This window comes from Tasmannia lanceolata, unplaced genomic scaffold (assembly GCF_043159265.1).
Source record: "Tasmannia lanceolata isolate RefF3 unplaced genomic scaffold, GAP_Taslan_0.1 ptg000013l, whole genome shotgun sequence".
Classification (NCBI taxonomy): Eukaryota; Viridiplantae; Streptophyta; class Magnoliopsida; order Canellales; family Winteraceae; genus Tasmannia; species Tasmannia lanceolata.
This window is the reverse complement of record NW_027518690.1, coordinates 46,601,602-46,621,285: the sequence shown is the minus strand read 5'-3', so window position 1 is coordinate 46,621,285 and position 19,684 is coordinate 46,601,602. Positions and strand designations below refer to the sequence as shown.

General features: G+C 37.2%; 2 protein-coding genes across 7 annotated transcripts; one reads left to right on the top strand and one right to left on the bottom strand.

Moving 5' to 3' along the window:
• Positions 1–232: 232 nt before the first annotated feature.
• On the bottom strand, positions 233–13,237 carry LOC143890318 (serine/threonine-protein phosphatase 5-like). 3 transcript variants are annotated; one of them, XM_077394952.1, is made up of 13 exons: positions 13,082–13,237; positions 11,353–11,545; positions 10,600–10,769; positions 10,446–10,517; positions 7,248–7,398; positions 6,916–7,024; positions 6,686–6,803; positions 5,651–5,798; positions 4,246–4,494; positions 2,415–2,540; positions 2,231–2,331; positions 1,964–2,038; positions 233–640 (listed from the first exon to the last, which is right to left on the bottom strand). In XM_077394952.1, the coding sequence occupies exons 2-13, from the start codon at positions 11,432–11,434 to the stop codon at positions 581–583; spliced, it is 1,461 nt and encodes a 486-aa protein (XP_077251067.1). In that variant the 5' UTR covers positions 11,435–11,545; positions 13,082–13,237; the 3' UTR covers positions 233–580. The 3 variants fall into 3 exon arrangements, with proteins under 3 accessions (XP_077251067.1, XP_077251069.1, XP_077251068.1); XM_077394954.1 differs by having other exon boundaries at positions 11,353–11,571; positions 13,082–13,234; XM_077394953.1 differs by having other exon boundaries at positions 13,067–13,222.
• Positions 13,238–14,785: 1,548 nt separating this feature from the next.
• On the top strand, positions 14,786–19,533 carry HEI10 (RING/U-box superfamily protein). 4 transcript variants are annotated; one of them, XM_077393440.1, is made up of 10 exons: positions 14,786–14,907; positions 15,011–15,121; positions 16,189–16,310; positions 16,408–16,480; positions 17,122–17,167; positions 17,474–17,504; positions 18,110–18,365; positions 18,475–18,638; positions 18,915–19,152; positions 19,355–19,533. In XM_077393440.1, exons 3-10 carry the CDS (start codon positions 16,241–16,243, stop codon positions 19,359–19,361), a joined length of 885 nt encoding a protein of 294 aa, XP_077249555.1. In that variant the 5' UTR covers positions 14,786–14,907; positions 15,011–15,121; positions 16,189–16,240; the 3' UTR covers positions 19,362–19,533. The 4 variants fall into 4 exon arrangements, with proteins under 4 accessions (XP_077249555.1, XP_077249553.1, XP_077249556.1 ...); XM_077393438.1 differs by having other exon boundaries at positions 18,885–19,152; XM_077393441.1 differs by lacking the exon at positions 19,355–19,533 and having other exon boundaries at positions 18,915–19,156.
• Positions 19,534–19,684: the final 151 nt, after the last annotated feature.

Here is a 19,684-nt window from a genome sequence, read left to right as displayed (position 1 = left end):
CAGAAAATAATGTAGAAGATGTTTTAGGCATACACAGAGATCAGTTAGTACGTGTTACCAATGATCTATGATAATGTTATAGTGCTTCTTGGAGTGAATGAACCAAAAACAATAATACTAACACAATCAGAAAGCGAGCATTGCATAATACACATGTAGCAATCAAAGAGTTCACAGAATCAAAATCTGAAATGGTTTTCCTCTAAAGATGTGTTATCATGCATACAATAGCTGAGAAGGAAAAATCGAGTGATAGATAAATGAGAAAAAAATGTCTTACATTTACATGGACTGTCATTTGTTTAGTGCCTTCTCCAGCTCGAACTGAGCTTCCAAATTTTTAAAAAATAAAAAATAAACTTTAACATAACAAACAAAAATGAGGCCCACAACGCTATGGTAATCGTAGAGCTAGAACAGGGGAGAAAAAAAAAGTACATTCATGGCACTGAAGCCGAGTCAACTCAGAAGGTGGATTTCTTCTCATGCCCACTGCAACAGCTGGACCCCGTATAGGAACAACACAAGTCCCATGGCAAACTTATGGGAAAAATCTTACAGCAATACTCTGTCAAATGAATCAAGAAAACATTCGGAGGAAATTGCTGGCATAAGCCATTGGCTTCACATCTGGGTGCGGCTGCAATTTACAATTCAAAGACAACAGTAGAAAAAATGAGACATCAGTATACACGATGACATGTGCATCCCAAAACCATGAATGGTGATGTTCCAATTTGAAAAGCTAAAGATCAATGCATTTTAAAGTACCCTTTCTGGAATTTTCATACCACTATCATGCATTTCAAGCCTCGATATCATAAACCCAGCGTCCAGATCATGCTTGCCAGAGTTCACAGTTCAGTTCAGTTTGCATGCAGTTCAAAGTTTGTAATTTGCAGGGTCCCCAGTGAACCAAGAGGAAATAAAAAGGGTACCCTTGCATCTTTTGCCTCGCAACCTTGAGTTCTAGACACGTCAGTTCATAGCAGAACGGTGCCGACGTGCTGTGGGGTAGGGGGTGGGGGAAGTTTTTCAGAATACAAAAGAAAAATAAGGCCATGATTGGAAGCGAATGTGGTTCTCGCAGCTTTCTGTACTTTGGATAAAATTTCAGGGTTACCTTCAGTTTGTTGAGTTCATAATATTAATTTGCTAAGTTCAGACTTAATTAGTTAATTAGAGGGTCAGATAATAATGACAATGCAATTTAAAAGTAATTTAGTCTCGAATTTTCTAAATTTGTTAAGGTAGTCTTAAATCGAGTATTGGCTTCAAAACTTTCTAGCGATATTCTTAATATGGACCTCATTGCAAACAAATCTATGGAAATAACAACACATTTAAAAGGATACGTTCACAAAGTGAGAAAAATTGAGAACTGTTTTTTGGTAGGTAAGCTGGGATTGAACTTGTGACCTCTAGGTTGAGATACAAAGCCTCAATCATCGAGCTACAGGCCCAACCCCAAACCAAAGACCAATTTGGCTCACTTGTTTTGGAGCAGATTAGGCCATTCAGCAAATTTGGCAACTAAGCCCCGAACTTTATGGTTTTACTCATGAGGTACTTTAATCTCCATTGTGACTCACGACAAAGTCGAACAAAAAACAACTCCTTTTGGGTGGCTGGTGTCAGCCATTTCCCTTTTTGTTATTAATCTCAGCTTGAATGGCTAATTTTTGTGCGACATAGCTCCAACATAGACAGAACTTAGACCACCTCTCTACTCATTACTATGTAAGACTCCATATTATCAATATGGGTGTCCATCTAATATCAGTGATTTGAATGCAAGCTCATGAAAATGGAATTTTTTTCATTCGTAGTGATTTAGAGAGAGAAGAGGGTGTGATCCAATTCAAAAGTTTATACGGTAAATTTTGTTTTCCTTGGAAAAACGGAGGCAACACCAAAAGTAGTAAAGGTTTCTCCTTAACAGAAATGTTTGAGAGTAACTCACCACCGCAGAAAAGGAAACAATATCTGGCTTCATATCAGGGGCTTTGAAGCGTATGAATGCACCCTTGTTACCCATCTGAAAGAAGGTGGATCTAAACTGTATGAACTTGCTTGCACAAATATTTCAAATGCAAACTATGGAAAGGACTTTACGGATTTGCAAAAAGTAAAATAACCTCAAAGGTAGCAGTTAGATTTGCCCAAGCTAATATGACAATTAATCAAATGCAAATTAAATGAAAGAAATAGCAAAAGGCAATTTGATTACCTGATCACAATAATTTGGAGCAGAAAATACAGTAATAAGCCTACCACCATGTTCAATCTCATAGCCCTCATCTTTCACTTCATGAGACCGAACAACTAGATCTGCCAAATGAGTTAAGCATATAAAGGAGCTGCTCTAGAGGAGTTAAGAATACGAATAGCAGAACAAACTGGCAATTAAGTACCTAGATTATTTTCCTGTAAAAATCTCTTTGTCACATCTTCACCAAAAGAAAGGCCTACACCACGCTTGCTGGGGCCCCTTCCAGGATGAGGTTGGGGATCGCTCCAAAGCAATTCACACATTAACCCTAATGAAAGATTAATAACATAATCGCATCATTCATATCGTTGACTCAAAAGTTTTCATTGAACATCAACACACAGAACCATGGTTATATTAATCTCACTTTACTTCGTCCGAAACGGACAAAATGTTTTCTACTTGTTTGCAAACCGGTACAGAAACCAAGAACGAAAAGAAACGATCAAAAATATGTTTTCTACAGGTTCGTTCCATTCTGTTTCATCCGTACCGGATAAGACAAGATGAAACAAGACAAAACACCCTATTTTGTCCGAAGTCTTTTTTTGTTTTAAAAAATTAGAAAAAAATTGCTATTTTTTACCATTTGACTTTATTTTTGGACCAGTTAATACTTGTTTGCAGGGTATTTGTGTCTTTTTAGTCCATCCCCACCCCACCCCCCCAAATCGAATGAGGATTATAAATACCAAATACATCCCCTATTTTCTTCACTTAATAGAGAGTTTTGGGTTTTAGAGAAATTTTCTCCTAGAGCTTGTTTTGTAATTTCTCCCCAACCTTACCATGGAATTGAAATTCATCGCTTCCCGCACTTTTCTTCCATCAAAATGAAGCTAATGGTGATGGATTGGCTTGTGACTGTGCACTCTTTCACTCTCCTCCCTTCCTAATAAAATATGATGATCAATCATCACCAAAATAAAGGCACTTGCACAACAATATACTACATTTTAGCTTTTACTTGGATTCTTTCGAGTTCGAGGGATAATATGTGATTTTGGAGAAATTTTAACAGTTCAATCTTCATTTATATTCATAATATTTATAGTTGGCACTAAACATTTTGTGTGGTTAAATTTTCTTAGTTTCATTGATGTCTTGCAAAAAATTTGATGTTTTAAGTAATAAAATGTCTTTTTGGTAAATTTGGTTAATACAATGGTTTCTCATATTTTCTAATAATTTTGTTTTTTAATTTTTATTATTAAAAAAAATATAGTCATAGCTTCATTCTTTATTTTCAAATCAGACAAAGCATCGGTATGCCCCGTCCCACTAACCAAAACGAAATGCCTAACAAAACGGTATTCATAACTACTCTCTCTCTCTCTCTCTCTCTCTCTCTCTCTCTCTCTCTCTCTCTCTCTCGCTTCTAATTTCCATTATCAGAAATATAAAAAGAATAAAGAAGCATTTACCGATTAGGATTCCTACGATTCTCATTTCTGTTATGATAACAAACACAAAATGAATATAGATATATGCTCAAAAGATCATCTTTCTTTTGTCTATACATGACAGACCATGTACCTCACCACTATATGTAGAAAAAAAGCCAAAAATGAGGATATAGATCAGACATACTCAACACATATCCCACGTCATTATCCTTATTGAATCTTGTTGAGTCGGGTACTCCACCCATTTTGAAGAATCCTAGTTTAATATGGGCGTGTGCATGTGTGTGCATTTCTCATTATACATTATCAATACAAAAAACAAGAACCTTAAATTTCAAACTACACTAAACCATGTGGCCATAAGTTTCTATTGTGCTGTCATGGGCTAATATGATCTTACGTAACAACTGCAGTTTTTCTGTTTTACTTCTGCAGATTTTTTTCGGTGGAAGCCTAAATAAACATTTGAACCTGATATAACATAGTTTAGAAGCCCCAAAACAAGTAATTGCATGTCTAATAGGAACATAAATTGAAGAAAACAAACAAAGAGGATAAGAAGTTTACCTTCCTCGGGAGGCTCACAAAAGCGATCTATCGCTCTAATGTCGGAGAGTTTCACACCATCGACGCTGAAAAGGCCTCCATGAACTACAAAAACCTTCTCATTTAGGACATGGGCTAAAGGTAAACAGCAAAATACTTCGGCGAATAGTTCAACAAATATTTCACTCAATTTTGATTTGACCTCGCCCTCAAAGCCATATATCTTGTTCATGCTCTTGCTCTCATGATTTCCTCTAGAGAGATAAATAGCTGAAATTCAAGAAAAAACACTTAGAAGAATGAAATGCTAACAAAAGCTATTCTTGATTAGGAAGGAGGATTACTTCCAAACTACCACTAAGATTGGTGATAATTTCATGAATGACAAAATGAATAAATAAATATGGGAAAAAATGTATAGAAAAAAAGAAGTATACTAATAGAATCATAGAATGGATTTTCCTAGTTGCGATCAAACAGTTGGAAACAAAAGGTAAGAAACAACAAATGAAATGCAAAGGCAGTTTTATAAAGTTAGCAACTACTAAGCCTATCATAAAACTTTCAAAATGTAAACAAATTTGAGATAATTGGCACTACATATAAAAACATAAAACTATTTCAGAACAAGTTCATTGAGACAATAGTGCCATTCACTATACATTTTTCAGCCATGCACAGTCAAACTCATGTAAAGGTCAACAGAAAACACATGTATAGGCATATGACTCAACAGATAAACGTGAATTTAACTGCCATTCAAAAAAGAAAAGAAAAGATAAAGCCCTTCTTTGGGGTCTCAGGTGGTATAATAGAGCAAAACTTGGACCCCTGATCATATCATTGAAGGAGATTCAGCTAATGTTATAGCATGGGCTAGAAACAAGACTATCGGCCATTGGAAGAGGTCAAGCATCATAGCCGAGATCAGAGACCTTGTCCGGATAATTAAACCAGAAATTCATGACCAAAGAAGGTCAGCCAATGAGAAAGCGGACAAACTCGCTAAAGATGGTGCAGAGATGGAAGGAAAGGCAGTTAGCATCGGTCCACAGGTGGAAAGGAAGGGAACTTGAAGCTGGAGTGGACCAAAGGGTGAAAATTCTCTGTGAGACTATGGTGGAACAAAGGTTATCTCATCTGGATTATATTTCTACTGAGGTCCAGGAAGTTTCAGCCTACGATGTGGCTGAAGATCGCTGCCATTTTGAATGTTTTCCTTGTTAGGAAAATACAATAATTGTACCAGAGTTTCTCAGAGCAAAATCACAAGAGTGAACAACATTTGAGTCATAATCTCACCAACTCCAAGCCAAATTGTGGAGCTGCAGGACTAAAATAATCAAGAGAAAAGCATGGAGCTACAAAAGTATAGTTAAAAGAAATTTAACATCAATATCAAAATAGGTAAGTGAAAGAAACTAACCTGAAGGAGACATGCATTTAAATGCAAATAGTGTGAGAATGACTTCAAGAGAAAAGGAACCCCGATCCACAAAGTCACCATTAAAGAGATAGGGATTCTCTTCTGAGGGAAGCCCGTTGAGCTCAAATATATTCAATAGGTCATAAAACTGCAATTTTTCAAGATAGACAGACTCAGTACTTAAAAATTTAGCATTCAGAAACACTGAAAGTAAGCAGAAAATAAAATCAGACTGTTCCTAATTCATCATTCCAATTACTTAAGATGGAGCAGTGGAATAAGCTTCAATAGAGAAAAAAGTAAAAATTGTCAGAAAATGTGTCCATAAAAGAAAGCATCTCACTGCAGAATGTAAATCACACTCGGGAACAAATGATTATTATATTCATTAAAAGTTATCAAAGATGTGCGACATCAGTTTAGCTATTTTGCCGGTTTGCCCTAGGTGTCCTAAGAGCCAAAGGGCCCATTTACAAATATAGGTGCATTAAAAATACGAAACATACTAAAAAATTGCATGTCTGAGATGCGCAAATTACATAGAACACTATAAAAATCTACTAACACCAGCATGACATTACCAGTTGGCCTATTTCCTAAAAGCCAAAGGGACTTGTGCCATTTGATTTGCATGAGGTTTTTTAGAGCATACTAATAGTTCTAAATCAAATCTCTCCCACTTATAAATCTAGGGGCATTAAAAGGCGAAAATGACTCCAAAATTGCATATCTGAGATGAGCAAATTACATGTAGGAAATTTCAACAAAAGAGAGCCAGCTGGTGAAAACACACAGTTCCAGCAACATGCACATGATCACACTACACTCTCCCTTTTAGAGAACTGGGTTGGGTATGATCAAAGACCCACAACAATAGTCAATTGAGTGTCATCATGCAAGATTTTGATTGCATACTTAAATTAAGGCAAACAATTTGACATGCAAAACAAAATAAGAACGACAAAAGAGTGAGTTTATTATGCATGATCATGATCTAGAAAACCTGAAATCCAAAGCAATGTAAAAAATAGTTACCTGGCCATGAACGTCACCACAAACAGTGAATTGATGCCCATTTGAAACCGTTATATCAACAAGAGAAGGCATAGCTCGCAGCATTTCCCGGGCTTGTAGGACAATCTGGCATGCATACCTATGCAAAGAGTGTGTGCGCTTAAGGATAGAATCGAAAAGGTTATAAATTTTTTTTAAATCCGCCTTATGAAAAAGCAACAATATGAATTAGCATCCCCATTTGCACATACCGTTTGTGTAAACATTTCTGGTTCTTGAAATCATCCATCATTTTCTTCACAAACTCCAAAGATACAACTTCTCCCTCTATCCTTGCACCAGTATACTGTGGCTCCACCTCTGTTATTGAACAGAATGTATAAATTTCAGTACGTGGTACCACCAAAGGCCATTCAAGGCTTTTATCTTCTGACTATAAAATCATATTTCCATAGTAGAAAGTAATTTCTCACTTAATTTCCATGGCCATCAATAAATTACAACCAAGAGTAAGACAGGTGAAATAAAGCTACCATATGATACATAGTTCTCATGCTCTTAGATAAAGGTTAAGTATAAATACCTATGGTATGAAAATCAATAGAATCAGCTACAGACTGTCTTTCAGATTCATGCACACCTATGGCTTCCTCAAATCTGAGCTTTAGTACAGCTTTCTCACATTCCTTCAACTTCTTGGTAGCATCAGGATCATTTGGACAGATTTTCTTGAGCTGATCCACAATAGTGAGATAGACATAAAGACTATTATTATGCATGGACAGACTAGAAAACAAAGTACATCAACAAATCCAAAAATGGTATTTCAGAATTCAGATTTATACTTGAGCACAAAAAATGCCCATAATAACCCCACTGATGTATGGATATTCATCAAAATTTAGCATAATAACCAATTTTTCAAAGAGGAAATGGTTTGTGAGCAGCTGCTCAGATAAGCTTATCTGAGCAGAGCTCCCAAACATAGGGTCAAAATGTGGATGTGGGCCAAAACTCTGCCACAAATCCAAGACGCCTTGGTTTGGCCGAGTACTCGTTGAATTGGTCGAGTACTTAAACTAAGAAAAAATGTGTGAGATTTCCCTCTTACCGAGATGGAAAGCAAAGCCAGCTACTTTTTCTTATTTTTCTAAAATAAGCGGTACCTTACTCCAAAACGGAACATGGATGTCATCTAGCAGCAGTGTTGGCTGACCCTCCCTCCCCTCCATTTTTTTTTCGAGAAACAAAAAAATATGGCTAACGTGCCCCTATATTTCATAACCCTTTTTCGATGTATGCACAATCAGCCACAAAAGAAATTCTTGTAGAATGGTGAGGAAAGCGGGAAATATTTGGGAGGCCATTTGTAGACCTAGGGTGGAAGGGAGCCCAGGCATCAGGAACCCAAAGGAGATGAATGATTGTCTTTTAGAAAAATGGCCTTAGCGGTTTGGGGAAAAGCATGATCAGTTCTGGAAAGACGTGATTGTAGGAAAGAACGGGTGGGCCCTCATGCATGATTTCAGTAGTCAGGGTGTCACAATATGAAGGATATCACGAGATTCTGGGGTTATTTTTAGGTGTGCCCTTTGAGTATTAGATTCAGAAGGGGTTGTGGAGATCAGATTGTTTTAGACACAATATCGTGAGTGTTTTGTTTTTTTTTTTGAGGGGGGGGGGGGGGGGGGGTCTGCACTCGAAAGAACGTTTTCCCAAGAATCTTCAGAGTTGCTTCAACCGAGGGGCTACTCTTGGTGAGCCCTTTGGTCATCAACATGGAAAGGTAGCGTGGAAAGCTAATTTCTGCTGACACTTTCTCGACCATGAGCTTTATACAATAGATGATTTTATGATGCTCCTAGATTCTGTCTTCATCAGAAGTCGGGGAGAGGATATCTTAGTTTGAACTCATTGTGGATGGGGTGTTCACTATTAGCTCCTTCAATCAGTTGTTTAGCCTTCAAATCCTTCTCTAGCTAGGAAGGTCTGAAGAACATAGCTCCTCGTTGGATTTGTTCTTTTTGCTAGACTATTTGTTTGGATAAGATTCTCAAAAGACAAAAATAGATCATCTGCACAATCGGAAGCAGATTAGTATTAGTCGAAGCAGCATGAGCTACATGGGTGAGGAGATTGTGGATCATCTTTTCAATCATTGCAGGTTAAAGACGGCAATCTAGTCTTCTTTTGCTTATTCAGTGTAGAGCAGGTGCTTCCTAATCACACTAAGGATTTGTTTGAAGCTTGGGTGTTTGGTCCCTAGCCGTTAGGTGTGGACTCCTTTGGAGGCTCTTTTGCAGCTATGTTATGGTTGATCCAATAAGAGAGGAATCGAAAGATCTTTAAGGGATCCGATAGTTGAATGCCGAACATGGGGCAGCATATTCTTTCTACCATGGTTCGTTGGGCATCGATTCTTCTTGATTTCAGAGGCATCTCCGAGGCTTGGCACATCATCCGCTTCGTGTGAATACACACACACCCCACCCCTAGGTTGTTCTTGAAGATGCACTTTGATGATTCAAGATTGGGGAACTCGGGTCATGCCGGTTGTGGTGGTCTACTACATTATAAGGAGTGTGAAACAACCAATTACTCCAATAGCCGTTGGAGAAGGCATTATTTAATCTTTTATACTCTAACACTCCCCTTCACGTGTGGCCCCTCTTTGGCCTACACGTGGCACATGTGGCCCCCTTTTGGATTGGCCATTACATGTGGATTTTTAATATCAAGGAGGTTTGAACTCAGGACCTTTGCTCTGATAACATGTGAAACAACCAATTATTCCAAAAGCTTAAGCCGTTGGAGAAGGCACTATTTAATATTTTATACTTTAACAAGGAGTTCTGTCAAATGTGCTTTCTAAGTCCCTCGGGAACGGTGAACTCCTCTGAGGTAGAAGTTCGGGCGCTTTTAGAGGGAATTCCGCTTGTGGGCTCGTATTTTCTTGGCACATTTATGGCAGAGGGGGATTCACTTAATGTAATCCATGGGGTGAATAAGAGAACAGGTTTCCCCAGAGGTTTGCTGATTATAAAAGGCGGAGATCTTGGACTGTAGGCATGCCACTTCTTTCCTAACATATTTTATGATCACCTAATAGTGAAGCGAATCAGCTTGCTAAATCAAGGGGTTTAGAGAGTGTTTTGAGGTCTCTGACTTCAAGAGCATTTGGAGGTCTTTTGAATGTTGTCCCTTGATCAGCTCAGTCAAGGAGTCCTGTTTTCTTTTAATAAAGCTTTCATCATCATTAAAAAAAATCAAATTAACAAAAGCTGACACAATCCACTAGTAGAGTCAAGTCCCAAAAATCTGGGTACGGATGAAGCAAAGGAATATATGAAATTAAATCCAAGGCAAGTAATCTGCCTTAAACCACAAGATAACTGTAAAGGCAATGGGGTTGGGACTGTAGCTCAATGGTTGAGGCTTTGTTTCTCAACCTTGAGGTCACAAGTTCGATCCTAGCTTATCTACCAAAAAAATACAGTAAAGAAAAAGTTAGCCATTATAATCGAACGGCTAAAGATGAAGAGCAAAGGTCCATAAAAGATGCAGCCAAGTGAATGCTTATATTAAACAGGTAACACGCCCAAGAGATATGGATTGAGCCTTGCTAACTGTAACGGATTCAGTCCCATCTTACCACTACCAAAAAAAGGAATAAGGAGGATATAGGGTTATCAAACTAAACCAGTTTCATCAGTTGGTAAATTACAAAAAGAAGCCCACTGTTCATCACACAATCGGAGAAATATGTAGCAATCACACCCACCTGTTGAAAATCTTTCAAAGCATCCTTAAACTTCCCCATAGCAAGATATGCTGCACCTCGCCTATAATAGCCCTGTCAAAATAGGGAACTTTCAAAACAAGAAATCAATAATCTAAATGCACAAGGTCACAAAGATTAAGGGTGGATCATATGCCTTTGAATATCTTGGATCAACTTCAATAGCTTTTGTTGCATCCTGTATGGCACTCCCATACTCCTCAAGTTTAGTGTGGGCCAATGCACGATTTGCCCAATATACAGCACTTTGGGGATTCAGTTCAATGGCTTGACTATATAGCTCTATAGCTTGAGAGAATTTGTGAGCTGAAAAAGAGACAAAATAGCTTAATAAATCTGATTTCGGCAGTAAGTTCAATTGAGAAAGGTCAAATAACATCATTCACTTTCCATGTGCAAAGAATAAACGTTTAAACAAGTTGATAAAGACTCAGGCATTTTATCACTCATGATAATGTGTTGCCAGTCTAGAGTTGTAGAACACTTGCCAGCACAGAGGTCTGTAACAGTCACAAATATTTGCAACGGGAATTTCTCAGGAAGTGTATATCTCAGGAGATTTTAAATTTTTTTGTTACTTTCAGATTTATATCGGGGAAAAAATGGGGAAAATATTCAAAAATATATAAAAATATATAATTTAAGAAAAAAAAATGTCGTGATAAAATATAGCAATAAAAAATTTCATAAAAAAAAAGTCGGAAACATTTGTGACTATGGTTGGTGAATTAGATTATATTCATTTTTAGCACCAAAGTCCCTATTGGTTATATTTCAGGCATGCTAAACAGGTTCCAACATTGAAAGAAAGGAAAGCCTAGACACTCACATATCAGGAAAAAAAAATCCAGAAAAGCAGCTGAACAGAAGATTATAAAACTATAGATACCTTTAAATGCCTCATTAGCAAGGAGTTTGAATTCTTCAGCTTTTTCATGAGATGAATCTGCAGGATCATCCATGCTGGTCATTGCGTACAATGTTTTTATGTGTAGACAGAATGCACTCAATTAGCAGACAACAGATTCCATAACCACAATTCAACTCGTCTACGAGCGATTCTTCAACATTTTAGATGACACCTACTTCAACAAAACAATTGCAGCATCTAATAAATAATAAGTAGAAAATCGTCAGTAGAAAAGAGACAAGCCACAGAAACAGATGGAAAATTTTGTATCACATATTGAAACAAATAATTTTTTCAATGGTATATTTAGACAAACAATTATTGAATCATTCAGGGTTTTGTTATCAAAATGAATATTAGTCATGGCCAACTAGCTATAAACTGGCTCCATAGAACTCAACAGATTATTATTCTTGACAAGAAGATGATAAAGAAACTTTAAAGACATACAATAAACATATAATATGCCCCAGCTGTAGTCTTGCCAAGCTTGGGCATGTTCCTTTTATTTTTCTTGCGGTCGTATGGCTCAATCTTGCCTAGAACGCGATTCATTCCAGTATGGGGTACGATGGTTAGGCTAGTACGTGGTACAATAGGGGCATGTGATACATGTTTATTCAAAAAGAAAGTTCCAGTTCCAAACCAAAATATTTAAAATTTGAAGATCTCAAAATATCACAGAATAAAGCACTAGCATGCATTTCATACTCAATAATAAAAGAAAGCAAACCACAAACAACTACCAAGTTTTGAAATAAAAACATAAAAACATGATAAATAATCAAACTAATAAGCTAGCGTGCAGCGGTCTTTCCCTTGTCCAATGAAGTGTTCCTCTTGAAAAGCTAGATATTTAAGTTTGTTGTAGTTTGGAACGATAAGGTTGTTATTTTTAGCAACCTGGATCACGTACGTACAACATTTGGCATCGTGCGACCTAGATTGTGGGAAGATTGGGGAAGGGGGTAGCGACCCTAGTAACATTGGTATAGCTCCAGCCCTATAGATTTTAATATATTCGTAGTCGGAAAAAATAAATAAATAAAGATGAAGGACCTTCTATTACCTTTCGACTTCTTAGTTACCCATATCCATTGCAGAGGAAATAAATATATTGCCACCCTTTATTAACAGAAATGTCATCATCCTCATCCTTGCAAAGTACAGTGTTTCATTTACTGAGTTATTGTTTGGAAAGAGATGCCGAACTCCTTGTTTTAGGGCGGCATATTGATCAAATTTTGCTTTTTTCTCTCTAAATTTTCTCTCCTCTTTTTATTTTTGCCTTCTTTTTAAATATATTCATGTGTTTTGGGGGAAAAAAATCCTACTAAACTTTACTCAATAAATAAATTAAAATTACAAAAAAAAAAATCATAAAAATTAAAATGACCCAGTTTATTAATTTTTGTGATGCATAGAACCAAAGGGATTAACATGGTGTTTCTCAGCCTCCTTCAAGAATAGATTCAAATAACGAGTTAAAGATCAGACAGAAAAAGAAAATTCATATGATTTACCAACCGGATTTAAAAGCTTCAAACTACTCTGAGCGAATGTAAAAAAAGTTCCATGGGCATCAAAGATTCTACTGAACAAATAAACGAATGAAGAAATTGAAGAGTAAAAAAAAAAAAAACCCTAATTGGACTAGGGTACATATATGCGTTGAGAGAAACAAAGGATTTACCCTCGTTGAAAGTACCTTCATGAGCGTCTGTGGAACAAGTAAAAACCCTAATTCCGATTTCCGAACGGCTTGGAAGTTGAAAGTGTTTGGGGCACCCAAGAGGAGGTACTTTCTCTTGTACGGTGTCATATGGCTCTGTTCACTTGTTTCCTTGTTTTTCCGGAAAAGGAAAAGAAAATGTTTATCAAGAATCTGACGTGGCATTACGAAAAGAAATCAAGAGAATCAGTCTAGGAAAAGGTTTCCCTCGACTCTTTCTGGACTGTTCACTTGCGCAGGAAAAGGTTTCTAGGAAAACTGCTTGCCCTTCTTTTTACACGAGTTTCCCAAGGAAATGAAATCCATGTGTTTTTTGTCGGAAATGAAATCCCTGCTCTGTTTGGATGCCGGTTAAATTTTTGTTCTAGGAACTTCTTAGTAAAATTTTGATCCAATCCCATGTTTGGTTGCCTTTTAGCACTAGAATGTTTTTAATCCCACTCTTGTAATGACTGCTTCTATGGTGACATGGGCTCCCTGTCCCCACTTTTTCTTTTCTAGGGAATGATGTCCTCTCTCTTCCCTTCCCATATTTGGTAATGACACCCCTAAATTTTGACGGGAATTTTAGAATTGTAGGGAAAAAAAAACCTAGGAAAGACTGTTGACTTCACTGTTTGGATTAAAAAGTTCGTAGGATTAAAATTTAACTGGCAACCAAACAGAGGGGGAGGGAAATGGGCTTTTCCATGTCATTTATTGACTTATTGTAGAAATTCCACATTTGTAATTATATTTTCACAGGAAAGCAAGTGAACCCCCAGAATTCTGTCTTGTCAAGGAAAAAAGAGGTTGTTTTCTAAGGATTTGCTTTCCTGGGAACGCAAGTGAACAGAATTTAGCACTTTTTGACGTTAAATGGGGTGCATCATCCTACAGGCGGTGCGAATATATCATCACCCATTCTTTTTTCCTATGGCTCTGTTTGGTTAGATGAGATTTTAGTAGAAGTAGTAGTCAACAAGGAGGTGACAAGGGTGGGATATGTGTAGACTTGTCTGGGAAGATTAGAGGGAATTTTGGTAGTGTGTTTGGTTAGATGTCAAAGCATGTGAGAGAATGGAGGGGTGTTATTAACAAAATAAATAGTAAAAGAGAGAGAAAGAGAGAAAAAAGTAATGATTACACATGGCATTTCATATTCTACTCTTCTCCCCTCTAAAATTTACCAAAAACAAGGTTTGGCATTGGAAAAGTAGGGGAGGGGACAATCCCGCCACATAGGCGCCACCTAAGCCAAAAGCTAATAATTATGTCTCTTCCATGTCTAGAAGTCCAATGGGATTTAAGCAAAAAGTAGGGAAGACGGCTGAGCATTTCTAGGAATATGAAATACCAAATGTTGTGTGTAATGGTGGGACCACTCGCTAAACAATCGAAACCGTTCATTACTGGTACCCAACACAACATCTACCTCAAAGAAATTAACTAGGCCCGTTCTTCAACTACAAATAAAGTGGAGTGATATATTCTCACCTTTTGCTCCCGGGGCCACACACCTAATGTATTTATGACTCCTCTCTTTATATTAAAAAGGGTTGGCCCGGTGAAGAATAAGGGGTGATTATATCCCAAACAAATCATCCATTAGGCCCTACAGTTTGGACACGTGGCATCAGCAGATGGATCTGTGGGGCCCAATTATAAAAGCCTTCTACTATAAAAGCCTTCTGCCGCCTTTTCTTTTTTCAGTTTTTTTGGCTTCCGAGAAAGACCGACGAACGCATACACAGATCTCTCGGCGATTTTCCGAAAAATCTTGAAGTTAATTTTTTCTGAATTACTTCCCTCGAATTTTGACGGTATGATCCTATCATAAAGCTCTCTGCGATTTTCTTCGAGTGTTTCTGTGAGATAGATCTTAAATTGGAGCTTTTCTTGTTGTTTTTGCTCGATTTTCGGCAGAAAATACCTCTAGATCTAGGCATTTCAGTTATCAGAGAGCTTTCAACTGGAATTTCTTACGTAGAAAGCTTGAAATTCAAGTATTCTGGATTTTTCTCTCGATCTTAGACGGTATGTTCGAATCTCAGTCTCTTCGCTATATTTACTGAGTTTTCTATGGTATAGAACTTAAAATTTGGAGCTTTTTGGTTTATCAGAGAGCTTTTTTTCTCGATCTTAGACTGTATGATCGAATATCAAACTCTTCGCTAACTTTACCTAGTTTTGTATGGTGCCGAACTTAAATTTTGGAGTTTTTTGCTTGATCTTCGACAAAAAAGGCATGAGACTATAGGTTTTGCTCTTTTTCTTTTCCGATCTAAACGTAATCCTGGAATATTTCATCTACTTCTATTGTTTCTACTTAATGCTTGCTGAACTTTCATGCTTTCACTCGTTAGAAAATCTGGAATTTATTTCTTTATCTCGTGCTATCTTTCAGATCGTTAATAAGCCAGAATTATTGTTTTCCTATACGATTTCTCCTAGATTTGTAGAATGATGAGTCTCTGATTTGGATTCTAAGACCTCTATATATGTTTTGCATTGATAACCTAAAATACAAGCCTTTTCACTGTTTTACTAGATCTTCGACAATGCAAGCTGATTTCTCTAGCTTTCTTGGGGTTTTATTGGAATGTTAGCAATACAATCTCTATCCTGAGCTTTTTGAACATTTTCTAGCTGAATTTGCATCACTACTCCAAAATTACAACTAGTTTCTAGCTGAATTTGCATTACAACTCCAAAATTACAACTAGTTTCTAGCTGAATTTGCATTACAACTAGTTTCTCCCCAATCTTTGGAAATATACATGGCTGCCGAGAATTTGACATTTTAATGCAAGTAGAAAAGTACCATCTGCTCTCTTGAGAGTATGACATTTTAATGCAAATCTTCAAGTTCTTTCTCAACGGCTCCCTCTGTACACTGTCATATGGTTTTCATTTTTTCATCTGTTAATATGAGAAATTTCAAGCAGTTTCTTCTCTCAAACATCTTAGAATTATTACATTGAAAAACAAGGATAGTTCTTCAGAGAGAAGTCCTTTTTACATGAAATTTCAGATCACAAGCTTGCAATATTTTGAAATGGTGCTGGTTTAATGCATTTACTGCGATCTGGTGTGCTGCACAGGTTCATCTGGCTTGAAACTCCATGGAAATAAGTATCAGCTCTGAAGTCTGAGATGAGGTGTAATGCCTGTTGGCGTGAGCTAGAGGGACGAGCCATAACGACCACTTGCAACCATATCTTGTGTATCCACTAGTGTGTATTATAATGTTCATGTCTTCTTCCATTTAGATAGTAAGGAGGTTCATATGCTCGTAAAGGTTTCTTTAACAGCAGATCAAGGCACGGAAGATGCCAGCAAGATCCTCAGTAGTGATGCTGCTTGTCCTATCTGTGATCAGGTGCTCTCCAAGAGGTAAGCAGCTTTCAGTCTTGAAACCTGGAAAATATTCAGAAGCTTAGTAAATTTTGATCTTCCATTATACTTGATCATTGAACTTTACAGACCAATTGACTTTCATTTAAAAACTGATGCCTTTGAATTATGTTTGTGAGTTGAACTAACTCATAAAACAGAGACTTAAGATTTTGGATATTTAAGGCAAGCTTGGATGCCTTTGGATTATGTTTGTGAGTTGAACTAAAGTATAAAGCAGAGACTTAAGATTTTGGATATTTAAGGCAAGCTTGCAAGCACCGAGTCTGAAATTTAAGTCACAGAATTGTGTACAGCATACATTTTTGACATTATATCTTCCAAAAACTTTTTCATGTTGTTTTAATAGACAGCAGAAACAATTAACATCTGCACTGGAGTTTACACCACATTATCATTCTTCCCAAAGCCTATTCATGTTGTTTTATTATGATTTGGAGAACCAGGAAATGAAAATGGACTGTATTTGTCAATGTGTACCATTATTCTTCCCTTCTTCAGTAATTTGTTAGTGTGTTCCAGCCATTTAACACATCAAATTTTTGGGTAGTTTCCCTTGAAGGCTACATTGTAAGGTTAATTTAACATTCTAATGAGGCTTTTTTTCCCCTTTTCATCAGCCTCATGAGACCAGTGGATATTAATCCCAACGATGAATGGATAAATGTAAGAATGCACTTCTCTCATTACCTAAGGGCATCTTTTGATACCTCAAAAATTTATTTGCATATTATATGCAAATGGTTTGGATGTTAAATATGATTTTCTGCAAATAATGATTGTGATAGTTTTAGAAATGATATAGTTAATGACTTCCAAAGAGGCCTTAGTGTATCATTTGCAAATGAGATTAAATTAAAATAACCTTATTTTCTTGTAAATACCAACTTTGGTGGCATCCAAAGAGGCCCTAAAGCTTTTTTTTCCTCTCTCTTTTTGGTACATAATTCTCACTATATTTTTGTCTTGCAGATGTGCATGGCTGGAATATCTCCACAGATTCGTATCCTTGCCATTTACTACATTTTTCTGACGTAGAATTTGGTAACAAATTCATACTGCTCTAAGCTTTAAGAGAAATTTTTTAAAACATACCCTGTGCTGGTAAAGTTGCCAAATGCCCTGAATCCCTTGGAAATGACCAGAGCAACTGGGATGATGCATCCTACCCTACTTAGAAGGGCAAAAGGGTTGCAACACGTACAGCTCGAGTACAATTCTCCCTCACCTACAGAAAGGAAAATACACATATATGTACAGTTAGGGCACGTTTGGCTACTATGAAATTTTTTTTCATGATAAATCGGTGTCTCCGGGTGGAGATGATGATGAAGTGGCTAAAAATCAGGAAACTAGTGTCTCAGACTGATAGAAGTGGCTAAAAATCAGGAAATGAAAAACTCTACTCAAAATAGGATAGACTTTTTCCTTATTTTAGCCACTAACCACGCTGATCTCGATCGTGCCCTCTCAAATATCTCTCCTTCTCCCACTGCCCTACCCCTCTCTCCACCACTTGGAGATACTGATTTATCATGAAAAAAAATTCCTGGCTGCCAGACATGGCCGACATTCAATTTTTCCATCTTTTCCTTAGGAAAAAATCAGTAATGAAGAGTGCATACCGAAGTGTGATGTTCTACATTGGGCAAAAAGAACTGGAGATGCAATACAAAATGAACAAAATTGTCGGGCAGTGCAGGCAGAAATGTGAGGCAATGCAAGAAAAGTTCACCGAGAAACTGGAACAGGTGCATACTGCATACCAGAAAATGGCTAAGAGATGCCAAATGCTGGAACAGGAGATTGAAAGCTTGTCCAAGGATAAACAAGAACTTCAAGAGAAATTCTCCGAGAAATCTAGGTCAATCCTTCAATGCATCTCACCTTCTTATGTTCCTTAAAGATATTAATGTACCTCCCATCTATTCCCACACCTTTCTGAAGTTAATTCAACTGTTAACTAATGCCAGGCAGAAGAGGAAACTTGATGAGATGTACGATCAGTTGAGAAGTGAGTACGAGTCTGTGAAGCGCTCAGCCATCCAGCCTGTACGCAATTTCTACCCACAAAATGAACCTGACTTGTTCTCAAACCCAACAAATATGGTGGATAACAGAGACCATCTTAGACAAGGTAATCCTGCTATTATAACAATAGAAGACGAATTCACAAGCTAAGCTGGTGTCATTAGTTTTTAAGCGAATTTCTGTTCTTGAATGCTATTGTTACGCTTTTTTATATTCTACATTGAACATAATTGTCTCCCCCAATACACATTTTGTCTGCCTATCTAACACCATTTGTTATACCACTGAACTGAGCTACATTAATTCATTTCTTAAGCTGTTGCAAAAATGTCAGTTGATTTATTTGTCACAGATCGGTCGCTTTTCACTCCTGAAACTCCAGGAAAGAGAGAGGATATATGGCCTTCGACCAGACAAAAGAATTCCCACTCTGGACCCTTTGATGTTTCTGGTGGCTCTCCGGCAAAACAAGCACCAGTTCCCAGTGACACTGGCAATAGAAGGGCTGCCTCTTCTATTTTTGGTGCTGGTACTAACAATCCGGGCATGACCTTACGAAATCTCATACTTTCCCCAATGAAACGACCTCAGCTCTCTCGTAACCGCCCACACATGTTCACGTAATGCTCTTCTTTTAATGCCATTTTAGTATGCCTTTACATATGAAGCAAATTGATTGCCATGGTGGTTCTTCTCCCATTTCCTGATCTTGGGCAAAACAATCCCCAAAATTCAAGGAAATGATTTTTTTTGAACTAGGATGTAGGGGTTTTATTATTGAAGTTGCCACTGCATCTGATCTAGGCTGTTCCATGTTTTCAGGTTTTAGGCTGGGAGACAGGGGAGATGCTTATCTTGTTTTTCCATTGATTTCAACCCCCAAAATGCTGTAAAAAATTTGGTGTTCTGCATATCTTTGTTTCTGTTCTGTAAATAAACCTCAAATGGGGATAAAATCTCTAAATAAGGGCAGGCATATATACAATGTTTTACATCTTGCATGTACAATTTTCATGAGGTGACTAATATCTTCATTTTGCAGAACTGTTCTATGAGTTAGCTACAAGTCATTATTTTCCTTAACTGTTTCTATGGTAATGCCTTCATTTTTCAGAGCTGATAGAATGAGTTGGCTGCAGGCCATTATTTTTC

What these genes read in the sequence shown, in the direction of transcription:
- LOC143890318 (XM_077394952.1), bottom strand. Translation starts at nt 11,434, where the DNA reads ATGACCAGCATGGATGATCCTGCAGATTCATCTCATGAAAAAGCTGAA. An exon ending in TTGATCCAAGATATTCAAAG is followed by an intron (nt 10,518 to 10,599) that starts GCATATGATCCA and finishes CTATTTTGACAG; the next exon opens with GGCTATTATAGGCGAGGTGC. An exon ending in CTCCAAATTATTGTGATCAG is followed by an intron (nt 2,039 to 2,230) that starts GTAATCAAATTG and finishes ACCTTCTTTCAG; the next exon opens with ATGGGTAACAAGGGTGCATT.
- HEI10 (XM_077393438.1), top strand. Translation starts at nt 16,241, where the DNA reads ATGAGGTGTAATGCCTGTTGGCGTGAGCTAGAGGGACGAGCCATAACG. An exon ending in GATCAGGTGCTCTCCAAGAG is followed by an intron (nt 16,481 to 17,121) that starts GTAAGCAGCTTT and finishes CCTTTTCATCAG; the next exon opens with CCTCATGAGACCAGTGGATA. An exon ending in TGGAATATCTCCACAGATTC is followed by an intron (nt 17,505 to 18,109) that starts GTATCCTTGCCA and finishes GGAAAAAATCAG; the next exon opens with TAATGAAGAGTGCATACCGA.